Source organism: Palaemon carinicauda, chromosome 1, assembly GCF_036898095.1.
Source record: "Palaemon carinicauda isolate YSFRI2023 chromosome 1, ASM3689809v2, whole genome shotgun sequence".
Taxonomy (NCBI): Eukaryota; Metazoa; Arthropoda; class Malacostraca; order Decapoda; family Palaemonidae; genus Palaemon; species Palaemon carinicauda.
In genome coordinates this window covers 232731922-232757984 of record NC_090725.1, presented here as the reverse complement: position 1 = coordinate 232757984, position 26063 = coordinate 232731922, and the positions used below count along the sequence as shown (strand labels likewise).

General features: G+C 42.9%; 1 protein-coding gene across 3 annotated transcripts in view; it reads right to left on the bottom strand.

Annotated features, from left to right (window-relative positions):
• The window catches only part of Fancd2, a 728399-nt gene that overhangs the window by 22446 nt on the left and 679890 nt on the right, over nt 1–26063 (bottom strand). For all 3 annotated transcript variants that reach the window (XM_068387949.1, XM_068387938.1, XM_068387943.1), the window contains 3 exons: nt 25653–25857; nt 13856–14005; nt 5482–5649 (listed from right to left, as the gene is read on the bottom strand). In XM_068387949.1, coding sequence (XP_068244050.1) covers nt 5482–5649; nt 13856–14005; nt 25653–25857 — 523 coding nt within the window. The remainder of the gene's footprint in view (nt 1–5481; nt 5650–13855; nt 14006–25652; nt 25858–26063) is intronic.

The following is a 26063-nucleotide window of genomic DNA, read 5'->3' as shown; positions in this document are numbered from 1 at the left end:
AGCAAGTCGCGCATCCTTTCATTAGGCAGGCACGGTCCCGTAGTGTTCTTCTGGAACCCTCCTACCCATTTGCGCAGCTTTGTTTGTGCTGCATCCCTCGACTCCGTTGACTTGGGGTCGTCGAAACCTTCGGTCACCAAGGTCCGGCGGATGTTGCAGTCTTAGGGGTCCCAGTACCGTAGGGTTTTGGTGATCATGGTGCAGGAGGCATGAGACCTGCATACTTTGTGACCGCAGAAGTCGCTACTCCTGTAGTTGCAGAAAATCACATCGCACTTCATTCGGTCCTCCTGTAAAGAAAGGAAAATTAAATGAGTATGTGGTTGTTTATCTCACAAAAGAAAGTTATGCAAAATATTAATATTTTAACCATTATAGCTTAAGACAGTTAAGCTAGAAGGGAAATAGGAAAGACACATACAGTACTTTTGTTTCCTGTCCGGCCAATTGTTGTGACCTCCCCCAAAACTCAAAGAGAAGGGTTCTAACCTCTAAGAATAGAATAAGCGTATACTAACACTGACCCTTCTTAAGTTCTTTAATATTGTGGGGTAAGTTGTTAATTCACTAACTATCAGTGTATTGAAGGAAATCTTTTCCTTCAATATAGGATTGGTCTCAACAATAGACTGTGCAAAGATACACAAGGTATGTTGGAAAATAACAACTGTATAATATATACTATAGTTTTCTGTCTGCAGTATATACTATACTGCAAATATACTGGCTACTGTATAATCATATACTGTAGTTCAGCCGGCATCTTGCTGGCTAGGCTAGCACCTGACAGCATAGTTCGGATGGGTAGTACCTGGTGGCACCGGTCCAGCCGGCATGCTGCTGGCTGAGTTAGTACCTGACGGCAGCATGCCGGCTGGGTTAGTACCTGGCGGCACTAGCTGACAGAGAGAGAGAGAGAAAGCATGGAGTGAAGGGCTGCCTTATTGCAATGTATGTTTACAATAAAATAAGGATGCAAGTACTTAACCTTACTGCCTTCCTCCAGAATAAGGTTCAAATGGAAGGGGAGAATGCATCATTCAAGCTTCCACCCAGCCACAAGGTCCATTGCCGGTCACTGCCGGTTTCTGGGATGTGGATGGCAGTCCAAGGGAGGACTGAAAACGCTCCACAGTAGAAGGGTGTCCCACCGCCAGCTGTCACAACCTTTCCCGGAGCCTTGTGTCCATAAGGGAAAGACTGAGTGACAATACAGCTGCTTATGTAAGAGCCCGGCCGGCACCACAATCTACCCGGCCAGCGGTGAAATTGTAGGATGATGGCCACAGGATTGCGATAGCTCAGCCATCGCTAAAGGACAGAGAGGGACAGGTTAAAGGGTCCTGTATTAAGTGTAGAAGACGGCAGCAGGATTGCCGCTACCTCTACACGAGGGTGAAACCTTGTTTCAGTATCGGCGCCATCCTAGGCGGCAGAAAAATATCTATTCTTCAACCTAGGGTCTGCCGAAACAGGACTAGTCTTCTAGACCGCAGGGGAGAAGGTGGCGGTATCATACTACCACTTCAAGTGCGGCTTAGGGAGGCTTACCCTCCTATGTCGGCAGCTCTAAGCCGGCAGGGGAGTGACTACTTGCCCTACTGCTCGGCTGCCGGCAGAAAGACTGAATACTCTGAGGTTCTGTTGAGAACCCAAGCCAGGATACTCGCCGGCAAGGGTAGGAGACAGAAAAACCCTAGCCTAGTCAAGCCGGAGTGAACTACTCTATGGCAAGACCAAGATAGGGTTGTCGCCTATGGCGGCACTCAGAAGGAAGGAGAGATTACCCTTAAATCTCCACAGGAGACGAGTATCAAGTTATATAACTGATTCTAGGAGATATACTATCTCCCGTTGAATTGATAAAACGATACATGAGGGTAAACGGGGATAATGTATGAAAGTATACTAAAGCGCATAGGCTAGGTAGCCTAGCGCGGGGAGAGATCTCGGTCACCTAAATCGCCGAAACTCTAACATATACGATCGACGTAAGGAAGAGGAAATTTGTATGCATAAATATATCTTTACTAGTATAATTGTGCCTAAATAGCTTTCATAATTTATTAAGGCTATTACAACCGGGAATGTCGTTCTGCTAACTAAATAACACATGCATATCGAACGACAGCGCCCATGGCGCCTCCGGTGACCGGCCAAGCTCCATAACACATTAAATTACACTAATTTCACTGAGAAGCAGGAGCTAAAAATTATACACTGTAAAGAATAAATACTCAACTTTCCAGAGGCAGAAGAAGCTGGAGATTGCATTATAATTCCTCTCAATAACGATAAAAAACGTTACATAAACAGGGAAAGCCCCCTTGCGAAATCGCTACAGAAATAGAAATGAGCGCCATCTTGGATACTCGTAGTAGTACGGAAGGAAGGGTTACCTTGATAACGGCTCCCGTTCTGTTTCGCCACTCTTTCCCCTCAAAACGAAAACGCTATTCGGGGTGAAGATTGCCATGTGTCCTATCAAGATATACGTCCCTTGATATTATGCGATATCCTTAAGAGAAATTTTAAGGATATTCGCGGCAGGAGTTAGAATTCTGGAGACCTAAAGGTCAATTCTCTGGGAATATCACTGTAGCCAAATATCCCTTAGAAAGCTACCAATTGGAACCTTCCATCAGGACGACATGGCTTGAGCCCAGAAAAAGTTTTATCATTCATGATCACGCCTAACAAAGAAAAATAAAAACACTGTACTTACGCTTATACAAAAAAATCACTTCCGAGCCGGCTGGTCGAACAAAACAATAATATTACAGCATTCAGGACACAACTGAATCCTCCTAAAGTCAAATAGAAAATGGATTTGCCCAAGACATTCATCACCACCCTAACCTAGCTAAAAACTTGAACAACAACCTCAATTATACCTACAGTCTTTCCCACTACAAACAATCATGACACAAACTACCCCTCGTTCGGTGGCAAACACCGCAGACACACACACACACACACACACACAAACACAAGCATACCAGCCCCCCCCCCCTTCTCTCTCTCGAGCGATTTGGCAAAATACAAAGCAAATAAAATAAAAATCCTCCACATTCTTCCCCCCTTACTTTGTCAAATCCTCACACAGTGGAGGTGTCCCTCTTTGGGGGAAAAGAATGCACGTAGGTTGTCCATGTAACATACACAGGACAGGTCCCCTTAGATGCCATCCATGAGGCGTTGAAAAGTGGCCCCAGCATTATGAAGGCCAAAACAGGAGTAATTGAAGATGTATCTACCAAAGGAGGTGGTGGTGGCAGTCTTGGGAATGTCATCTAGGTTCATGGGCACCTGATAATACCCCTTCAGGAGGTCGAGTGTGGAGCAAACCTTCGCTTTGTGCAGGTAGGTGGTCACGTAGACGATGTTTGGGAAGGGGTAGTGATTCGGTTCTGTCTGCATGTTCAGGTGCCTGTAATCCCCACAAGGATGCAGAAAGCCATCTTTCTTCAGGACGATGTGTAAGGGTGACGACCATAGGCTTAAGGCCTTCTGGCAAAGGCCCATTTCTTCCCTTTAGGCGAACGTTTCTTAAGCGGCTGCCAAACAATTAGGTATCAGACACCTGAATCTGGCGAACACTGGGGGACCCCTCGTCTTGGTATGGTGATATATACCATGTTTGGCAGGAACTGTGGGCATTTGGCAAAGTTCTGGAAGGAAAACTTCCAGGTACGACTTGAGGCGGGCGTAGGCATCCGTGGGTGCGCTGATGTGGAAAGCTAGGTCGGAAGGGGCAGGTTGAAGAGGTATCAACGAGTAAGAGTCTGCATGAACTTACCGTCAGTAAGCGACATCAACCAGGAGGTGGAAATGTGAGGGGAAATCCGCACTGAGAATTGGCAATATGACGTCAGCAACAAGACGCCTCCAAACAATAATGTGAGATTTTTGTAACCGTGGGTGTGTATTGCAGATCCGTTGGTAGCTACCAGGCGGATATCGGCAGACTTAGACTACGTCGTTTCCTGGAAAGTGGCCTTGGCAGAGGAGAACGGAAAGCATCTGTCTCTACCAAAAATCGTAGGGCCGTATCTCCATCATGTAAAAAGAAAAGATTAGTGACAGGGGAGGCCACCGCCACAAGCGTTGACCTACTACTACCGTTCTCACATTTCTTTGCAGCCCTGAATCTGGGAGTGGTAGTAGCTTAACTGCAGCCGATGGGCATCAGTAAGTGGCTATAGAAGTCGTTGGTTGGGGAGTGAACTTTGTCCCCCATCTGGCAAGTCATAGGGTAGGCGTCTGTGATACCACATTCATGTTAGCTTCGGTTGTTGTTGAATAGTTGTCCTCTTCGTCAGGAATAGCGGCGTTGATGGAGGTCTTGAAGGTGGTGAAGTGGCTGTCCATAAGGGCATCAACTTTGGTCATCAGGTCCTTTATCAGCAAAATATCGACATCAGCTATGGCAGCGAGTAAGTACAGGTTCGGGTAAGCGGCATACACAAGGGGCAAGAAGAAGGTTTACCTCACGAGGAGAAGCATCTGTGGCAGCTTGCAAGTGAACGATACCGGCCATTTTGAGGGCGTCGTATGCTGTTGGGGTGTTCCCTTGCTTGCAAAGCGGACCGGAGAATTCCAAGAAATTGTCCTTAGGGATTGCCGCGAGAACATAGATTGCTTTGGTGCTTGAGCGAGCCACGCCTTTGATGCTGATCTGGACCTGTGCGTGCTGACACCAGGCGAATGCTTCTATACTGGCGATGGGCGGTACTGTAGTTTCATTGGAGAGGCGTGATAGGGGTGTCAGGGTCGGAGGGCGGCATCATCAAACAGTAAGACATGGCAGTGAGGGGGAAGGCGGGAGGGAGCTGGTCACTCCGATGGTTACCAATGTGCGAGTGAGCCATTAGGTTGTAGCTGAGAGGCGAGGTGAATGCAACTAACTTTAATTCATCCGATAGCAAGTTTATATACAAGAGGTTCAGGAAAAAGTCACAAAAATTCAAACAAATTAATTCTTGAAAAGACAGGCTTAAACAGGTTCTGTTAACAGGCAGGTGTAGGGCGAGATATACAATAAAAAAGAAAATACCGTTACAGTGTTACGAGTGTGAAACACATGCGGTACATTACTATTATGTGACCCTTTGGGTGCATATAAATACCTGTTTTTTGTTATATAAAATTAGTTATATGGAAGCCACCTTTCTGTATTATCTCTCTTAGGCTTGTCAAACTTGTGATAGTAAAAGGAATAATATGCTTTAAATTAGTTGTTGACAACTATACCTTCAAAGGTTAAAATAATGTTACTAACTTGAAACCTTTATGAAATAATTATAAAGGAATATTGCAAGAAAAGAGTACAGAACAGAACATGGTTTGTAGCAAATGGATAAAAATATTTTCTATGAATTAAGTACCTGAAAAACTAAATATATAAGCTGTATGCTACATTATAATGTATTACGACTAATGCATACACACTATCATACAAAACTGTATAAGCAACTTTACCTGTGATAAAAGTTCTTCTCCCCTAAGATCTCTGTTCTTCAGGTTACCCATCCAAAATGCTTCTGAGCATTTATTAAAAACTAACATGGCTTTAACTCGATAAACAAGCATCTCTAGTGATTTCTTGAGTAATGGAACATATCTTGTTAGGCTTGTGTCCTGAGTACCCTGGAGATAAGTGAGATGCATTAGATTAAAGATTGTTAATACAGATCTGAACCATATCTAATGTGAAGCTATCTCTAATTCATGCTAAAATAAGTAGTACTGTACTAGCATTAGTGCAAAATTCAATATCAAAATGACAATAGGTTATATTTACCAACTGACTTTCCATTACTTTACTGCATTTGGATATGATTTTACATCTGTGAATAATTTTATAAAAAAAAAAAACTTCAGCATTTCTGTTATCAAAGCTAATACAAATCCAAAGGTGGACAATACTAGGGACACTTACAATGACAAATAAAACATTATAGCATAAAGCCCATTCTTTTCATTATTAACTCATTTATCATACACTCTTACGTGCTGCACAACACCAGTCACACTAACTTGCACTGGTCAAAATTGAGAGGGTGCATGAAATGTCTACACTTTTCATTCCCCATGCAGGCCACAGCATTAAATAAAGAATATGAAAACAAATTATTGAAAAAATATTATATTTGGAAAATTTTATACACTAAATCCAAATAAAAATTAATTGGCTAAATAGCAAATCGTGGGAGAAGAAGAAGCAGCATCCAGCCTAAGCATCAAAAGACAGTCCTCTGCCAGGTTAAGAAAGTCATACCATTCACTTGATGAAAGGAACGGCACTGAACATTTACCAGGAAAAGGAGGCGAGAGGATAGGTGCACAAGAAAGCAATGCCTACAAAAATGCCCGAGATACAACTAATATGATAAGGTAATGATGAACTTGCATTAGAATTCTCTATTAGTAATGTGTATCTTGATATGACAATGGAGCTCCAGAGAAAATATCCAAGTGCTTGTGAATAATAAATACCTTTTACCTGAAAGGCATAGGCAACAGAGGCTGCATGAGGTAACAAAGAGCTGGTAATGGAAAGCAAAGTAACCACATGGACCGGCATATAAAAATATAGTTCTAGGGCTTGCAACAATTTGCTCTGCACCACAGGAAAAACTTGCTGATCCACAACAGCTGGACCCATAGGCTTTAATGTACAGTACATCCCATGGTCACGAAAAAAGGCAGCTGAAGTGGGAGTAGGAGGCAGTGTAGGTGTAAAGAAAGGTCGCAGAGAAGTAGAAATAGGTGATAGGGGGGTTCATTGACATATCAAGTTTTAAAGTATCATCTGAACAAACATACTACTCGACTGAGGGTACATGTAAAGGAGAGACAGAAGCACAAACACTGACAAAAGAATGAGAAAACATCTGCAGCCGCTTTTGAAGATGCATCACTTATAAGCTCATATATTCACTCCTGAGCAAAGAGAAACCATTGATTATAGAACAGTCCTAGCCTACAACAAACATCTACTACACCAAATATTGCTGGCCCCACCAAAACAGGCACAGATGACTATCTGTTTTCAAAGACAATGCCCTGCCATAAACACTGAAAGCAGATCGAACAAACTAGCCTAGGGCTTACCAACAAAACTTCACTGGGCTCAATTTACCACACAAACTAAGCAGAAACATATACATAAGGATGACATAATCTTACTAAAATTACATGGAAATAAAAATAAATCAAGTATCCGTTAACCTGACAGAAGTAAAAAGTAATAAAATTTCTAAAAGTAGGGGTTAAAATAAATTGATAAGTGATCATAAACATATAGATTTATCTTGGCTTTCTTCCTTGTGATAAATCTATAAATGATCACTTAGCCTTGTATAATGACATGCAACCTGACAAGCCATAATTCAAATATGATATTTTCATATTAAAATAAATTTTTGAACATACTTACCCGGTGGATATATATATAGCTAACGTCTCTGACGTCCGACAGAAAATTCAAAACTCGCGGCGATCGAAGATTGGGTAGCTGGGTGTACAACTAGCGCCACCACTCACCAGGATACTGTAACCATTCCTCAAATCCTCAGGTCTTCTCTGCCCATAGGGTCTCTAGAGGGGCAGAAGGGAGGGAGTTTAATTATATATATCCACTGGGTAAGTACAGTATGTTAAAAAATTTATTTTAATAAGAAAATATCATTTTTAAACACAAAACTTAGCTGGTGGATATATATAGCTGATTGACACCCTTGGTGGAGGGTAAGAGACCAGCAGTAAACATCATAGGAATATAACTCAAGAGTTTTGATAAAAACAAACTTAAGGGTTCGAACCTGATAAGGAAGCTGACTTTTATGATTCTCTGCCTCATTAGTCCGCTATCCTTATGAAGCCCAGCGATCCACTCAGGGGATCATATTTGGGGTGACCACCCCTATGACAGGACCTCAACCAAAAAGACAATAGTTTCAAGAGAAGAAAAAAGGTATTGGGATTAGGGGAATGTAGTGGTAGAACCTTCACCCACTACTGCACTCGCTGCTACGAATGGTCCCAAAGTGTAGCAGTCATCGTAAAGAGTCTGGACTTTCTTTAAATAATGTGAAGCGAACACAGATTTACTCCTCCAGTAGGTTGCGTCCATAATGCTTCGTAGGGAACGATTCTGTTTGAAAGCCACCGACGTTGCCACAGCTCTGACTTCATGAGTCTTTACTTTCAACAATCGAAGGTCAGTCTCACCGCAGTGAACGTGAGCCTCTCTAATTAAGAGCCTGATAAAATACGATAAGTCGTTCTTAGACATCGGTAAGGAGGGCTTCTTCACCGAACACCATAAAGACTCAGATTCACCACGTAAATTTTTGGTTCTGTCAATGTAAAATTTAAGTGTTCTCACAGGGCATAGGACTCTCTTTATCTTGTTACCAACCACATCTGACAGTTTGGGGATCTCAAAATATTTAGGCCATGGATGGGAAGGACGCTCATTCTTGGCTAAGAAACCAAGCTGCAAAGAGCATACTGCCTTACCAGTACAGAAGCTGACATTCTTACTGAAGGCATGAACCTCACTAACTTTTTGCAGTAGCAAGACTCAGAAAGAAAAGGGTCTTCAGAGTAAGATCTTTAAAAGAAGTTAAGTGCAAAAGTTCAAAATTTCTGAGACATCAGAAATTTAAGGACAACATCCAGGTTCCAAGCTGGCGTCATTACCCCATGCTTCTTGGAAGTCTCGAAAGACTTGAGAAGGTCTTGAAGGTCTTTATTGTTCGAGAGGTCTAGGATCCTGTGTCTGAACACTGCAGCTAACATGCTCCTGTAACCTTTAATGGTAAAGGCAGAAAAGTTACGTACATTCCTAAAGTGTAGCAGGAAGTCAGCGATTTGAGCTATAGAGGTATAGGACAAGGAAAAGGAGGTGGCCTTGCACCAATCTCGAAATACCTCTCATCTAGTCTGGTAGATCCTGATGGTAGAGGATCTCCTTACTCTGGCAATTGCTCTAGCTGCCTCCTTCGAAAAACCCTCGAGCTCTAGAGAGTCCTTGATAGTCTGAAGGCAGTTGGATGAAGCGTGTGGAGGCTTTGATGGAACCTTTTCATTTGAGAAGATCCAACCGCATTGGCTGGCTTCTTGGAAAGTCCATCATCCACTGATGTACCTCGGTGAACCATTTTCTTGATGGCCAGAGGGGAGCAACCAACGTCAACTTGGTCCCTTTGTGAGAGGCGAACTTCTGTAGGACTTTGTAAATGATCTAGAATGGGGGAAACGCATACACCTCCAGGTGAGACCAGTCCAGTAAGAACGCATCGACGTGGACTGCCTCTGGATCTGGAACTGGAGAGCAGTAAGAAGGAAGCCTCTTCGTTATTGAGGTTGCGAACAGGTCTATGGATGGACGTCCCCATATCCGCCATAGTTTCTCGTACACCTCCTGATGAAGAGTCCATTCCGTGGGAATGACTTGGCCTTTTCTGCATAGGCAGTTTGCCATCACGTTCCTTTCTCACTGAATAAACCTTGTAAGTAAGGTGATGTTTCTTTCCTTCGTCCAAACTAGGAGATCCTTTGCAGTTAAGTAAAGGGACTGCGAGTGGGTCCCGCCTTGCTTGGTGATGTAGGCTAACGCTGTGGTGTTGTCTGCGTTCACCTGCACCACTTTGTTTTGAATCAGTCTTTCGAAACATTGCAGGGCCAAAAGAACTGCTAGAAGCTCCTTCTGGTTGATGTGAAGCTTTATCTGGTCTTTGGTCCAAAGGCCCGAACACACTAGACTGTCTAGTGTTGCTCCCCACCCCGTGGTCCGAAGAGTCTGAGAACAACACATGGTCTGGGTTCTTGTGGGCAAGAGAAAGGCCTTCCTGATGTCTGAGATTGACATCCCACCATTTCAGGCAAGACATGATCATTTCTGGAAGTGGTATGGACACTGCTTCTAAGCCCTTCTCCTTGTCCCAATGGTGGTTGGGGTGAAACTGGAGAGGGCGAAGATAGAGTCTTCCTGGGGAGACAAACTGCTCCAGAGACGAGTGTTCCCAGTAGACTCATCCACACCCTTACAGAGCAACTGCTCTTTTTCCGATAAAGACGAATCTTAAAGAGAGCTTGCTTGAGTCTTGATGGTGATGGAAAAGCCCGAAAAACTAGACTCCGTATCTCCATCCCAAAATAGAGAATAGTTTGAGATGGGGTCAGTTGAGACTTCACCTTGTTTACTAGGAGAACTAAGTCCTTCGCTAGGGTCAAAGTCCATCTGCGGTCCTTCAGACAGCGATTGAAGGATGACGCCCTGAGTAGCCAGTCGTCTAGGTAAAGGGAGGCTCTGACACCTGTCGAGTGCAGGAAGCTCGCCATGTTCCACACGAGCATCGTGAACACAAGAGGAGCAGTGCTGAGACCGAAGCACAGAGCTCAAAATTGGAACACTTCCTTTCCATACACGAACCTTAGATAATGTTGGAAGGTCGGACGGATAGGGATATGGAAGTATGCGTCCTGGAGATTGAGAGAGACCATCCAATTGCTTTCCTTTACTGCTGCAAGCACAGACTTGGAAGTTTCCATAGTGAACTTTGTTTTCAGGATAAACACATTGAGCGCGTTCACGTTCAGCACTGATCTCCAACCTCCTGAGTACTTTGGAACTAAGAAGAGGCAGTTGTAAAAGCCTGAAGACTGATGGTTTAAAACCTTCACCACAGCTCCCTTCTCTAACAAGAGGGACACCTGTAGGTGCAAAGCTTGTCTTCTTGCTTCCTCTCGGTATCTGGGAGAGAGATCTATTGGCTTTTGGACAAGAGGAGGTTTCTTTACAAAAGGCATTATGTACCCCTCCTTCAACAAGAGGACAGACCACTAGTCTGCTCCTCTTCTCTCCCAAGCCTGCCAGAAGTTCTTCAATCTGGCTGGAGGGAAGGCAAAGGTTGACTTGCCAAGACTTCTTTTGGTCTGCAACCATTCTCTCAGCAAACACAAAGCTCTCTTAGAAGACCGAGAGAGCGCCAATTTAGTAAAAGAGGGAGCTGTAGCAGCCAACCCTAAGGTGAATTCTGAAGGAAGCGAGTGTGGAGCAGCAGGAACAAAATGCGAAGGAAAAACTTCCTTAAAAACAGTCATGATCTTCTTAAAATCCAAAGATTGTTGGGCAGATCTAGGTTCCTCTTCTTCAGACAAGATACCCAAAGGTACAGCTGTGGAAAGGGGATTATCCTCTTGCTCCTCAAAATAAACTTCATCCGGAAGCTCGATGTTTTTGCGAGGTGGTTAGTCAACAAGATGTCGGGATGGAATAGCTTGACAGCTTGCATCAACCTGCCGATGAATAACAGGCAGAGGATGAAGGTCGACGTCACGTCGGGACTGCATCGACCGATGTTCAACGTCTTCGACGATCGGCGTCACGTTTGACAGTATGTCGAATACTAGGGGTCACGTCAGCGTGACGTGAAACTTCACGCTTAGAAGTCTGGAGAGAAAAGTCACGCTTATTAGAACCGTGACGCTCCGCAAGCGAGGGTTCCTGTCGATCAGGAGCTGGACAATAAGACTGCATGAAAGTGGACAGTTTCAACTGCAAGTCCTGCAGCATGCTAAAATTAGGATCTAGAACACGTGGATCAGGAAGTGACGTCAGTGAGGACAACGGGAGCAGCAGCACTCACGTCACGTCTGGAATGCCCAGATGAAACTACCGAATCGTGACCCTGTGAAGGAGTCTCCGGTGCAACAATACCAGACGTTATAAAGGAACGTTTGGCAGGCGAACCTTCCTCTGATGAAGGTAGACGTTCTGGGGTGCTATAATGACTGCAGCCAGGACGTTGACTTTGTTCTGAAGGAACCAATTTCCTCTTGAGAGGTCTGGAAACCTGACGCCAGGATTTCTTACTGACGTTAACGTTTTCGGAGGATGAGGAGAACTTAGTCTCACCACTCCCAAGATAAGGGTGATCGTGACGAGCAACGACAACCGCAACTCGTGAGGGAAAAACGTCTGTTCGTGGTTTAAAATCTATCGTTCCCTTTTGTCATTTGACATTCCTTCTCCCAGGGGTTGGGGAGCTTGAAAGAGGTCTAGGACAGGGTGAACTGCAAGTACGAACAGACGAACCCTCTGCAACACTGAACCCATTTTTTGCACTTTTTTCACTAACACTGGCACTTTTTAACAATTTAACATCGGACATGAATAAAGCTGATTTCTATCCGTAGCAAGCAATTCTCCCTTAAGCCAAAAGGTTAGAATTGCGAAATATGTCCTTTAGTGTAGGTTCATTAGTACATAATTGTATCACACGTGTAAAAATTAATAAACTTATATATACGTAAAAGTAAAATATATAAAGTATAAGTTAAAAAGGTTCAGTGACTTGGGACGAGAATAAAAAACTAGATCACCAAGGACTACGTTTTCTCTCTTTCTCTCCCTGTACAGTGACTTGGGACGAAAATAAAAAACTAGAACGCGAAGAACTACATTTTCTCTCTATCTCTCTCCCTGTACAGTGACTTGGGACGAGAATAAAAAACTAAATCGTGAAGAACTACGTTCTCTCTCTCTCTCTCTCTCTCTCTCTCTCTCTCTCTCTCTCTCGTTACGAGAGTAATGGCTCAAGCCACTCACTCTCCACAAAAAAAAGAGGTTATTTGACTAAGAAAAATACTTAAAGGACTAATTAATTACAAAATAACATGTTTCTTTTATTTAGTACAACTTAAAAACTTCAGTTTGTAAGAAGAATGTACTAATCATCAAAATCGATACAAAGTGAAATCGTGATAACAATAGACTGAAAACTGCATAGCATAAAAAAACTTAACGCTAGTTAATCTTTGAAAACAGATCGAAGACTATCCAAAGAAAAAATTTATTAAAAAGACAAAAATTCACTTAAAGTATTTTCTTAAAATATTCATCCCATCAATCCATAAAAATACAAAATTTACTCGGTATTTAGTACAAATGGAGTGGAGATCGATTGAGGCCTTAGTAAAGCGGGTGAGATATAAAAATATAGAGGTAAATCTATAAATATCAACAAGAATATATGAAGTGATAAAATAAATACTATAATCTTAAAGCCTTTCACTCACTTCCCATACACTGGGGAAGGGTCGGCCATACGGAAAATCCAGAGAGAGATCAAACAAGCAAGGGTCAAAAATAGTCAAATCAAAAAGTTTCAGGAAAAATCGTAAGAAAATCCAATCAAGCGAAAGCCATAAACCAATAAACAAGTACTTCACCAAAGCTGTAGAAAAACTTGAGGTTAGCGCGAGCAAGAATATTTCAATGTTTACACGACTTAGAAGAACTGAAGATTTGAGGAATGGTTAGAGTATCCTGGCGAGTGGTGGCGCTAGTTGTACACCCAGCTACCCAATCCAATCTTCGATCGCCGCAAGTTTTGAATTTTCTGTCGGACGTCAGAGACGTTAGCTATATATATATCCACCGGCTAAGTTTTGTGTTTAAAATTTCTGAGCTTACAATGGATCATTGACAGCCTATGAGAAATATACAGTTGTACATTCTATCAAGTCTCCTCGTGACACTTAGACTATCAGAATTTTCCTTTTTTAATAGATTTCATTAAGAGATTAAGGAGTGGTTCTCAAAATATAATGCTACTTTAATGGATATTTGATACAAAAACTTCTTTTCAGCTATTTCTAAATAAAAATAATTTGCATATGGCCTGGTCTAAATAAGATTCCTTAGCACACTCAGTGCTTCATAAATACAGTACCAATAACTCCTTTTCATGGGTTTGACAAAATATTATCACTTGGATTACAGTCACAAAACTAATAATCAGGCAAATATAAGGCTTCCTCCAATATACAGTACACATACCTTGGAATGTGTGCAAATATGTTGAAGTAATCTTGTAGATATTTGGAGATTCTTGAGAAGGACTGTTACATCTTGGTTACGTACAAGAAGACAGGAATCTAGCACTGGCATGGCACTTCTCAAGAAGAGTTCCAGGAAAGTACGCGAGTACTAAAAAAAGAGAGTTGACTTATAAAATAAATAACTTTTTAGGATTCCATAAAATACTGCAATGATTGTGAAAAGTGCTTAGCTATGAGAAGATAGTCCCTTCAAAAGCAAATAGCTCATTAATGTATACAGATTCATAGACAGCCTAGCAGAGGAAGCTTCAAATTATTAAATGATTACCAAATTTTCCTTATTAATCAAGTCTCCCATGTGTATCATGAAGTTTTTTTTTTTTTTTTTTTTTTTAATCAACAGAAAAAACATGAGCAAGTAAAAGCACAAAATCTGACGATGAAAAGTCAAAAAAATGTGCGACAAATAACAACCCTATTTCCTGAAATCCTTTTATTATTTTTTTTTTTTTTTACTTTAGTTGGAAGCTAAATAGGGGCTTTCTGAGCAACATGAATGAACTTGAAAAATTGTCTGACAATTGCAAGAGATAATTCTTGGATAAATCTCTTGCAACACTGTATATGGCTTTAGGGAGAGGAAAATTCTATTACTGATAACTATGCAAAACAATTCATTGTGTAAAATGATATGATGATGTCACAAGTAATATTCTATGCACTCAAAATATTTTGTGTTGCTTCATTACTTAACATAACATTTAATCCATCAAATAAACACATGAAATGAATAGCGATTACTGTTCCTAATTTGCCTGCTTATCCTTAAGAAAATAGCAACACTGTAAATAAATTCATCACAAAGAATAAAATAAAAAAATTCTAATTTATGAACCACATCTATTAAAAAATATCTTAAAAATTATTCAAAGTAACCAACCATAAAGCGTATAAAACTACGTACAAAAACCTGTATGAATTCTTCAAACATTTGTTGGCTACCTAGCTAGACATAGCAAGATCACCTGTTTAAAACAAGTGGAAATGATGAATTTTTAGTAGTTTGTATTAAAATACAGGGGAATTACGTAAAATCAAATGCAATAGAACCTTGCAACAATGAAATCTTTTATAACAGACTTTAGCAAAAAGACCTAATTCCAAATAACCAGATTAGTGTTTGGTTGGAAAAGGTCAGCCTACAAAGACAATACAGGGTGTGTGGGCGTGTATTGTTCCACTATACAAAGGTAAGGGAGATGTGCATCAGTGTTATAATTCAAGGGGTGTTAGTTGATGAGTGTGGTTGGAAATGTGAATGGTAGTGTGTTAATTAATAGGATTAAGGATAAAATAGAGGTTGCAATCTTAGAAGTACATGGGGGTTTGAGAAGAGGTAGGGGGTGTATGAATAGATTATTACAGTAAGGCAAATATGTGAGAAATATTTAGTAAAAGGTAAGGTGGTGTATGTTGCACTTATGAATCAGGAGAAAGCTTATGACAGAGTTGACAGAAAAGCAATGTGGAATGTGATGAGGTTGTATGGAATTGGTGGAAGGTTGTTGCAAGCAGTGAAGAATTTATACATAGGCAGTAAAGTGTGTGTTAGGATAGAAAATGAAGCAAATGAGTGGTTTCCAATGAGAGTGAGACTGAAACAGGGATTTGTGATGTTGTCATGGTTGTTCAATTTGTTTGTTGATGGAGCTGTAAAAGAGGTGAATGCTCGAGTGCTTGAAACTGATAGATGAGAGTGATCATGAGTGGGAGGTGAATCAGTTGTTTGGGGATGATACGGTATTGATTGCAGACTCAGAGGAGAAGCTGGGTCGATTAGTGACAGAGTTTGGGAGGGTGTGTGAGAGAAAGAAGTCAAGAGTTTATGTGGGTAAGAATAAGGTTATGAGATGCACGAGAAGGAAGAGTGGTGCTAGGTTGAATGTCATGTTGAATAGTGTATTACTTGAAGTGAGATCAATTGAAATGGTGGAGTGGAAGCAGATGTACATCAGAGTGAATGAATGATGTAAAGTATTAGGGTCAGTAAACGGAGTGGTAAAGAATAGAGGGTTAGGAATTAATGTAAAGAGAGCTTTGAACGAGGAAGTGTTCGTATCTACTATGATGTATAAGTTGGAGTTGTGGGAAAGCAGTGACAGAGTGACAGAGAGACAGAAATTAAATGTGTTCGAGATGAAGTGTCTAAGGTGTATGGCTGGTGTATCTCGATTAGATAGGGTTAGGAACAAAGTAGTGAGGGTAAAATGGGTGAAAGACATGGATTAGCAGCTAGAGTGAATATGAATGTGTTGAGCCCTTTGGGCATGTAGAGAGAATGGACAATGGCCATCTGCTGGTACAACTCAGGAACATAAATGGTGGTCTACCCTTAAATCTGCACTCTTTGGTGTAGATGCAACAGTTCCTCCTTTACTTAAACCAGATTGCTCAGTCACTCACTGTCCAAAGGAAAAGGCAACCCTTTTGGCTGATGTTTTTGACAGTAAACAGAGTAATGAAAAACTTGAACTTCCTCATTCATGTTTTCCTGAGGCTAAACAAACTAGTTTAACTTTTCGATCTTGTGAAATTAAAGCTCTGTTGATGGACCTTGGTGCTTATGGAGGTGTAGACCCAAATGGTATACTTTCCTTGTTTTTCTTATAAAGACAGAAGATTTCTTAGCTCCAAAGTTATCTGTTATTTTGCACAAGTTAGCAAGAGGAGGAGCTTTTAGCACTTGTTGGAGAATTGGTAATGTTACTCCTCTATGTAAATGTGTTTGTGGTAGCTCAAGTCCCACTGATTACCGCCCAATTTCCATAACTCCCATATTATCTAAAGTTTTTGAACGTCTTCTGGCAAAACGTCTTAATAGGTTTGCTGAAGGTAATCATCTACTCCCTAGTTTGCAATTTGGTTTTCGTAAAGGCCTTGGAGCATGTGATGCCCTTCTTACAATCTCCAATGCTGTACAGAAATCCCTTGATTGTGGTCGGGAAGTTCGTATGATTGGCCTTGATTTTAGTGCTGACTTTGACCGTGTTAATCATGAGGCCCTTGTTTTCAAACTGAAACAGTTGGGAGTGGGTGGGTCGTTTCTTAGCATTATTATTGATTTTTTAAGTAATAGATCTCAAAGAGATGTTGTTGATGGGCACCATAGGGATTATAGGAATGTGATATCCGGTGTTCCACAGGGTAGTGTTCTTGGCCCATTACTTTTTATACTATATACACATGACATGTGGTTTGGCCTAGAAAACAAGCTTGTTGCATATGCAGATGATGCTACTCTCTTTGCATCAATTCCATCCCCTGAATGTAGATCTAGGGTTGGTGAATCCCTTAATAGAGATTTAGCTAGAATTAGTGCATGGTGCAAATTATGGGGTATGAAGTTGAATCCTAACAAAACTCAAAGTATGATTGTAAGTAGGTCAAGGACGGTGGTTCCTCAACATCCGGATCTCAGTATTGATAATGTTTCTTTAAATATGTATGACTTTCAAAATTTTAGGTGTGATTCTCGACGGTAAATTTACTTTTGAGAAACATAAAAGGTCTGTGTCTTCTTCAATTTCACAAAAAATAGGCTTATTGAGAAAGTCTTTCAAGATTTTCGGTGATCAATCTATTCTGAAGAAGTTTTAATTCTTTCAATCTACCTTGTTTTGAGTATTGTTCTCCTGTCTGGTCTTCAGCTGCTGATTCTCATCTTAATTTGTTGGACAGAAACTTACGGTCTATTAAATTTCTTATTCCTGATCTAGATATTAATCTCTGGCACCGTCGTTCAATTAGTTCATTATGCATGTTGCATAAGATTTTTCACAACTCTGACCGTCCTTTACATTCAGATCTCCCTGGACAATTCTATCCTGTTCGTAATACTAGGCAGGCAGTTAATTCTAATAGCCAGGCCTTCTCCATCACGAGGCTCAATACTACGCAGTACTCTAGAAGTTTTATTCCAGCTGTGACCAAGTTGTGGAATGATCTTCCTAATCGGGTGGTTGAATCAGTAGAACTTCAAAAAGTTCAAAGTTGGAGCAAATGCTTTTTTGTTGACCAGGCGGACATAGTCTTTTTATAGTTTATTTATGACATATTTGTTTTTGATGTTGTTGATAGTTTATTATATGACATGTCTGTTTTGACGTTGTTTCTTATTTTAGAATGATTTATTGTTAATTTGTTCTCTTCATTTATTTCCTTATTTCCTTTCCTCACTGGGCTATTTTTCCCTGTTGGAGCCCCTGGGCTTATAGCATCTTGCTTTTCCAACTAGGGTTGTAGCTTGGATAGTAATAATAATAATAATACAAGAGGAAGGCCAAGGTCTGGGTGGATGGCTGGAGTGAAGGAAGCTCTAAGCGTTAGGAGGATAGATGTGAGAAACAAAGGAGCATGCTAGAAATGGGGAGTGATTGTGATGCAGTTCTGATAGGCCCTGCTGCTTGCATAAGTCACCTTGGTGACCGCTGAGGTAACAGCAGTAGGGGATCTGGCACATAAAGCTTCATTTGTGGTGGATAACAGGAGATGGTGGGTTGTGGCACCCTAGCAGTACCAACCAAACTCAGCTGCATCCCTTTCGAGTGAGACAACGTCCGAAAGTGAAAGTGGCGGCAGAGGAGGAGGACAAACAGCAGAAAACATTAAGAAGTGGTTGAAAACATGAACCCTTAACTGTACAAAACACATTAAAAATAGCAGGAAACATTAACATTTAACTTTACAAAACATATTAAGAAATGGCAGAAAACATTATCATTCAACTTCACAAAAAACTTAAAATTAAAAATTTTTTCATTTTGCCTTCTAGTTTTTTTAATTTTTTCCTGCTTTACATTTTGTACTAACTAAATTTCTTCAATACTTCCACTTTTCTGTTTTTCTGATCACTTTGACTTTCACCTAGGCCTACTAATGGCTTCTTTAAAAAATGGTGATCTATGGAAGCTTGTTTCTGCCTGCTTTTTAAAATGTTTATGAAATTAGTCGGGCAAACATCATTACACTGAGGAAGAACACGACCTGTGCAAGCCTTTTCGAGCTGTTTCTTTTCTATGAACTCTGCTATTTTATTATAATGATATAGCATTTCCTTAATTTTTGCCATGGTTGTAGTCGTAGTCGTAGATGTGTCTTCCTGCTCCTCGCTGCTAGAGAGCTCTTCCTGAATGACGTTCACTTACAAGGTCCCCAACTCCTTTAGGTCGTCCTTCGTAAGCTCTTCTTGGTGCTCCTCAAGAAGCTTATTAAAGTCGTCCTCATCGAATTCCTGACCCAATACCTCCCGCGTGCAATGATTTTCTCTACCTCAAGTTGCGGAACAGGTTCAGGATTGTTAGCGGTTCTAGCTTCGGCTTCAGCTAGGCCCATGTCGAATCCCTGGAAGTCTTGTGCAGAGACGGCATCAGGCCACAGCTTCTTCCATGAAGAATTCAGGAAGTGCTTCGAAACCTCCTACTAAGCTTGATCAATGAGTGGCTGGGCGGGATTCACAAGTATGTGTCTTTCCTGCTTCATTTCCAGCTTACCTATTCTAAGCTTACACTTGGAAAGGAATCTTATACTGTAATTGAGATTACTTTAAGACTAATCTAATATTACTTTAAGTCCATCATTATAGACTTCCAAATACTCATGTACCCCTTTCTTCTTTACAGGAGGAGTAAATCCGGTGTGAGAGTGCCTTTTGCAGCGCTCAGCGTCGTGACTTCTACGGCCAACTGGCGTGCCGAACCCACGCCAGCTGCTCCGTCATCCAGGGATCTCTGAGGTACTAGGACCCGCAGATTTGCACAGTCTGCAAGGAACTGCTCAACGAGGCGTTCGAGGCTCCCCAGTCTGCGGAGTCAAGGGACATTGCTCGTGAGAAACTACGCAAGTGGGTGCGTGGTTTCCAGAAGAACGCCACAGGGCCATATCTCCCCAGTGAGAAGATGAGAGCTTTGCTCTTCCCTAAGGCATCTGCGGATACTGTCATCCCCAAACCAGAGATCCCCTGTGTCCAACTGACGGTCGATCCAGAAGTTTTGGACACACTCCATGACATCCATCTCGACGATGATGAAAGGATGTCAGAGGTGTCGGACACCACCGAGAGGACCCTGATAGCCGAGGGTCGAGAAGAGGAACCTACAGAGGCTCCTGACTCCGAGGAAGAAGGCGCCCCTGCACCCTCTATTGCTTCCGTAGTCATCTCGGAGCCAGTCCCCTCTACATCGTCCACTCCTATGCCCACAAGAGCTGACGAATCCATGGACAATATCCAGGCCATGATAGCGGTCCTCAAGGAGAGGCTCCGCAAGAGGGACAATATTTCAAAAAGGAAATCCTCCGTTTAACGAAGCAACCTCAGAGGAAGATCAATGTGAAGGACCTTCCAGCCTGCTCTGTGACGAACCCATGGAGGCATGCCGAGCACATGCCTATCACTAGTGGCAGGATCTTCGTGAACGACAAGCTAGGCGCCGTCCCCCTCGAAGAGGTGGAATTCTGGCCTAGCTTCGAGGCGTACCCGGACTGCTAGGTTCACCTCAAGTCTGAACCTGTTTCCAAGGAGGAACCAAGCCGAAGGTGGTCATTGTGTTCGACCACGCAAAGGCTCAATCTCTGCTAGCCGGTTGTCTGAAAGACAAGGGATACACCAACTCCAAGGTGCCGGCCCTGGGCAAGAAACACCCATCTTTACTTGCTCCAAACACCAAGGTCTTCCCATTCGCGGAGAAGTCCCTCCTAGCAGTGTTGAAGGCAGTGGAGGAAGGGAAACCCTGCCCTACATTGGAGGAATGTAGGCCCCTCTCCCTCGCCCTACCCCCGACGACAAGAACTGGAAGGACATCCAGTTAACTTTCTCAGTGGGAACGTTGGAGGCCGACATCGCTGGACGTCAGTTCAGTGAAAACCTCCCAAAGCTCTCTGAATATCTTCTTCGTCGGGGGCAGGACACGAAAGAGAGGATGGCCGCCTCCCTTTCCCTCCAGGTGCTCATGGAGACGATGGCTGATGAACAGCGGACCCCAGGCTTCTATATGGTCTTGGCCAAGACCAACCTCGCCACCCTGACGAAAGACTTTTATAGCTTCGTCAGGGCATGGAGAGCCTGCAGAGTTCGTGTTTGCGAATGCCACCGTAAAACACGAACCAAGGAAGCTGATTTCCTCCAATATTTGGGGAAAGATCTCTTTCCCAATGACCTCGTGAAAGAGACCGTTGACAGGGCCGCCAAGAAGAACCGGAACTTTCTCCAAAAGTGGGGCATGTCAGGCAAGAGGAAATCTTCTCAGGATGAGGGCCCCCAACCGAAGAAGAAATCCAACAAGCCAAGACCTCAGCAGCGTCAGGCTAAACGTCAGCTTCCGTCAACTGCTGCTCCCCAGTTGGTGGCTCAGCCCCAACAAACCTTCCAACTGGTACCCCAGCCTGTGGTGACTCAGTCACCAGCCTTCACGCCCGCCTATGAGAGGCAGTTGACTACCTTTCATCCCAGAGGTAGAGGCACCGGCAGAGACTCCTCTCGACATCCCTCCAGAAGGAGAGGAGGAAAGGGAGCAAGCGGCCGAGGTGGTAAACCCTTGGGCAACCAGAAGCAATGAGATGCTTGCGGTGGGAGGAAGACTCCGCCTCCTCCAGGATCGTTGGACGTTCGATCCCTGGGCTCAGAGCATCATCAAGAACGGTCTAGGATGGAGCTGGGAAACACCACCACCAGCTTTCCACCAATTCTTCCAACACTCCACCCCCATTCTGGAAGAATACGTCCAAGAACTCTTGAACAAGAAGGTGATCAAGAGGTTAAAGTTCACCAGGTTCCAAGGAAGACTATTCTGTGTTCCCAAGAAGGACTCCGACAAACTCAGTGTCATTCTGGACTTGTCCCCTCTCAACAAGTTCATAGTGAACGACAAGTTCAAAATGCTGACTCTTCTCTTCAGCACATAAGAGCCCTACTGCCTCAAAAGGCATACACAGTCTCGATAGACATGGCAGACGCCTACTGGCACATTCCAATGAATTGCCAGACCACCTCCTACCTAGGATTCTGGCTTCAAAGAAGACAGTACGCATTCAGAGCCATGCCCTTCGGAATAAACATAGCCCCAAGGATATTCCCAAGCTCGCAGAGACGATCATTCAACAACTACGCCTACAAGGCGTCCAGGTGATGCCTTACCTGGACGATTGGCTGGTGTGGGCAGCATCAGAAGAAGAATGCCTGCAAGCTTCCACAAAGGTGATCCAATTCTTGGAACATTTGGGCTTCAAGATCAACACCAAAAAGTCTCGACTTTCTCCAGCTCAGAAGTTCCAATGGCTAGGTATCCATTGGGACCTTCAGTCACACCGTCTTTCCATTCCACTAAAGAAGAGAAAGGAAATAGCAAGATCTGTCAAGAGACTTCTCAAATCCAAACGGATTTCAAGACGATAACAGGAACGGGTGTTCGGCTCCCTTCAGTTTGCTTCAGTGACAGACCCAGTGCTAAGAGCACAGCTAAAAGATGCATCAGGAGTCTGGAGAAGATACGCATCAAACGCTCAAAGAGATCTCAAGAGACCTCTGCCGACTCGGCTACGATCACTCCTCAAGCCGTGGTCGGAGGCAAAAAACCTGAAAAGGTCGGTAACTCTTCAATTACCGCCTCCCTCGGTCGTTATCCATACGGACGCATCGCTAGAAGGATGGGAAGGTCACTCCCATCAACGTCAAGTTCAAGGAACATGGTCTCCCCTATTCAAGACGTTTCACATCAACATCTTGGAGGCCATGGCAGTCCTTCTCACCCTGAAGAGGCTGTCCCCACGTCTCTCAGTCCACATTTGACTGACCCTGGACAGCGACGTCATGGTCAGATGTCTCAACCATCAGGGCTCAAGATCGCCCCAACTCAACCAAGTGTTGCTGCCCATCTTCCGCCTGGTGGAGAAGAAAAGATGGCACCTCTCGGCAGTTAACCTACACGGATTCCGCAACGTGACAGCGGATGCTCTATCCAGGACAGCCCCGATAAGAGTCAGAATGGTCCCTAGACGCAGACTCATTCTCCTTCATCTCCCAAGAAGTCCCAGAACTGCAGATCGACCTCTTCGCAACGAGCGACAACAAGCAACTTCCTTGCTACGTGGCCCCATACGAGGACCCCCGAGCTGGAGCGGTGGACGCCATGTCCCTGGATTGGAACAGATGGACCAAGAAATACCTGTTCCCTCCACTCAACCTTCTGCTAAAAGTGCTCACCAAGCCGAGATCCTTCCAAGGCATAGCGGCCCTAGTGGCCCCAGAGCAACTGGTTTCCATTGATCCTGGAGTTACAACCCAAGCTAATTCCCCTGCCAGACCCAGTTCTAACCCAACAAGTTCAGAAGTCGACTGTCTTCGCTTCATCAAAGAAAACCCGAGACCTTCATCTCATGATTTTCTCTCCCTAGCCGTCAAGAAGAGGTTTGGGATCTCGAAGGAAAGCTTAGACTTCTTAGAGGAATATAAAACAAAATCTACCAGAAGGCAATACGAGTCATCTTGGAAGAAATGGGTGGCCTTTGTCAAGGCTAGAAATCCTAGAGAAATATCAATGGATTTCTGTTTGTCCTTCTTCATTCACCTTCATGGACAAGGCTTGTCAGCCAACACGATTTCCACCTGCAAATCGGCCCTGACAAGACCCTTACTATATGCCTTCCAAATAGACCTGTCTAGTGACATTTTCAACAAGTTGCCGAAGGCATGTGCTAGACTCAGACACGCACCCCCTCCGAGACCCATCTCCTGGTCTCTTGATAAGGCGCTCCATTTTGCTTCAAGTTTGGACAATGAAACTTGCCCTCTGAAAGATTTGACTCAAAATGTAATTTTCTTATTTGCTCTAGCCTCGGGGGCTAGTCAGTGAAATTGTGGCATTATCAAGGGAAGAAGGCCAGATCCAGTTCGCAGAAACAGGCGAGCTCACCCTCTTTCCTGACCCAACATTTCTCGCCAAGAATGAGCTACCCACCAAAAGGTGGGGTCCCTGGAGAATCTGCCCTCTGAAGGAGGATGTCTCCCTGTGCCCAGTGGAGAGACTAAAGGTCTATCTTTGAAGAACTTCGGACTTTGGTAGAGGACAGCTCTTTAAAGGGGAAACATCGGGTTCTGACTTGTTACTCAAACAACTAAGGGCGAAGATCACCTACTTTATTCGCAGAGCGCAGGTCACGATCCCAGGAAAGTCGCCTCTTCCCTGAATTTCTTCCAGTCGATGGACTTCGAAAGTCTTCGCTCATTCACGGGCTGGAAGTCTTCAAGAGTGTTCTTCAAACACTATGCAAAGCAGGTGTACGAATTGAAACGCTTCGTGGTGGCTGCAGGTAGTGTGTTAAAACCTGCTGTCTAGTGCTGCAATAAACAGTGAGTTATAGGGGACTTTAACTCTAAGGGTGTCTGTGTTAACCCTAGTACGCAACATAAGTGAAAATAGTGCCACCGAGTGACACTACGACTGTTCTTATTATACTAAGGTGAAGTCACATAGACTAAAACACTTGTGCCACATGTTCCTAACATGAAGTGTATATAAGACATTCTAGAAAGACTTTATAATTCCTACGGAATTAACGTGTGTGATGGCAAGTTTTCCTTTTCAGATACCACATCTATTTCTATTAATGTCCCAAGTCTATGTAATTGATTTGCATTCCATTACAATTTACATTTATTACTTTTATGTATGCTAATTCTTATTTATGCCCAAATACAAGAATTTGCTGTACTCGTGCATCTTATTTCGTCCTACTATTGTAATAAAATACTGTTTGAGAGTTTTAATATCTTTCTATAATGTGTAAAAATATCTGAACAATGAAATACTATTGTTCCTTCATTTAAACAAACTCATCTAAACTAAGGTAATTTGTTCCAACAGGTTGTACTTACCTTATCTTCTACCTTGCTCTGGGATCGGCGGGTACTTCCTGATGCTGAGTGAGTTTCTTTATCAAGTAACTTCGAGACTTTCCATAAGTCCAATAGGACTCATCCCTGCTGGGGGGGGGGGGGGGACAGGAAGCGGTAACATAACACATGTTTATCTGAGGTGACATATACCGGTAATGTCACAAGGTCTCTGGGGTCATTAGACCAAAGGAATATTGTCTAGAAGTCGAAGGCACTACTAAAAGGGAAAAAATTCATGATACATTAATTCTCTGGTACACTTCCATCAGGACGACATGGCCTAAGCCCAAATATTTTTGGGTGAGATAGCCATGTCGTCCTGATGGACCCGCCCTTTTCTCTATTTAGGCCTTGGGAGGCCCCCTCCCAATCTTACTGTATCATGGGGCTGGCCTCGACGCCAGAAGGAATGGAGGATGCGGGCGGTTATGACGTCAGCCAAGATGGCGTCGTTTATGACGTCATCCGAGTACCATAACAGTAACGGAGGAGGAGAACTTTGTAACGGCTCCTTCCCATAACTTGCCACCAACTTTCCCCTCCAAGCATAAACGCTATGTGAGGTGCAGATAGCTGTGTGGCGTGTCAAGTATACGTCCCGTTATTATACGATATCCTAAAGGGAAACCTTAAGGGCACTCGTGCCAGAAGTTAGAATTCTGTGAAACCTTTAGTTTAATTCTCTGGGAATATCTACTGTAGTCATATATACCCTTAGGAAGCTACTGAAGGAACCTTCCATCAGGACGACATTGCTATCTCACCCAAAAATAGATTTTTCGCTTCGCTCAAAATCCGTTTTATTGCCATACTTTGTAACTCTGCACAAATGGAAAATAGCTGCCCTTACCTTCAGACATGGGCTAAGTAAGGATCTTGTTTCATGAGTCTTCAGCATGGTTACAAGGACACAGAATATTTTGATTGCCGTATTCCAAATTTCCAAACACTCTTCTTTATTAGCTAAAGATGAGGAGCCTAAAGAGGAGAGCGATTTTTTTGTTCCTGTTACTAGGAAACACATGATGCTGCGGTAGAAAATGCCCAGGGTACCTCTGAAAATAAATATGTAAATAAAGTCAAAGCAACTAATTATGCCACTTGCTTCTTTGAAAACAAGGAAAAAAAAAGCTTACTGTACACTATGCTGTCTTTGGCAGCGTCAAATAGATGAAAAAAATTATGGATACTGAAAGCATCATGATTTTAACTAAAAACCAAATGTCAAGATATTAACTCATAGATTAAAATGTATTACTGG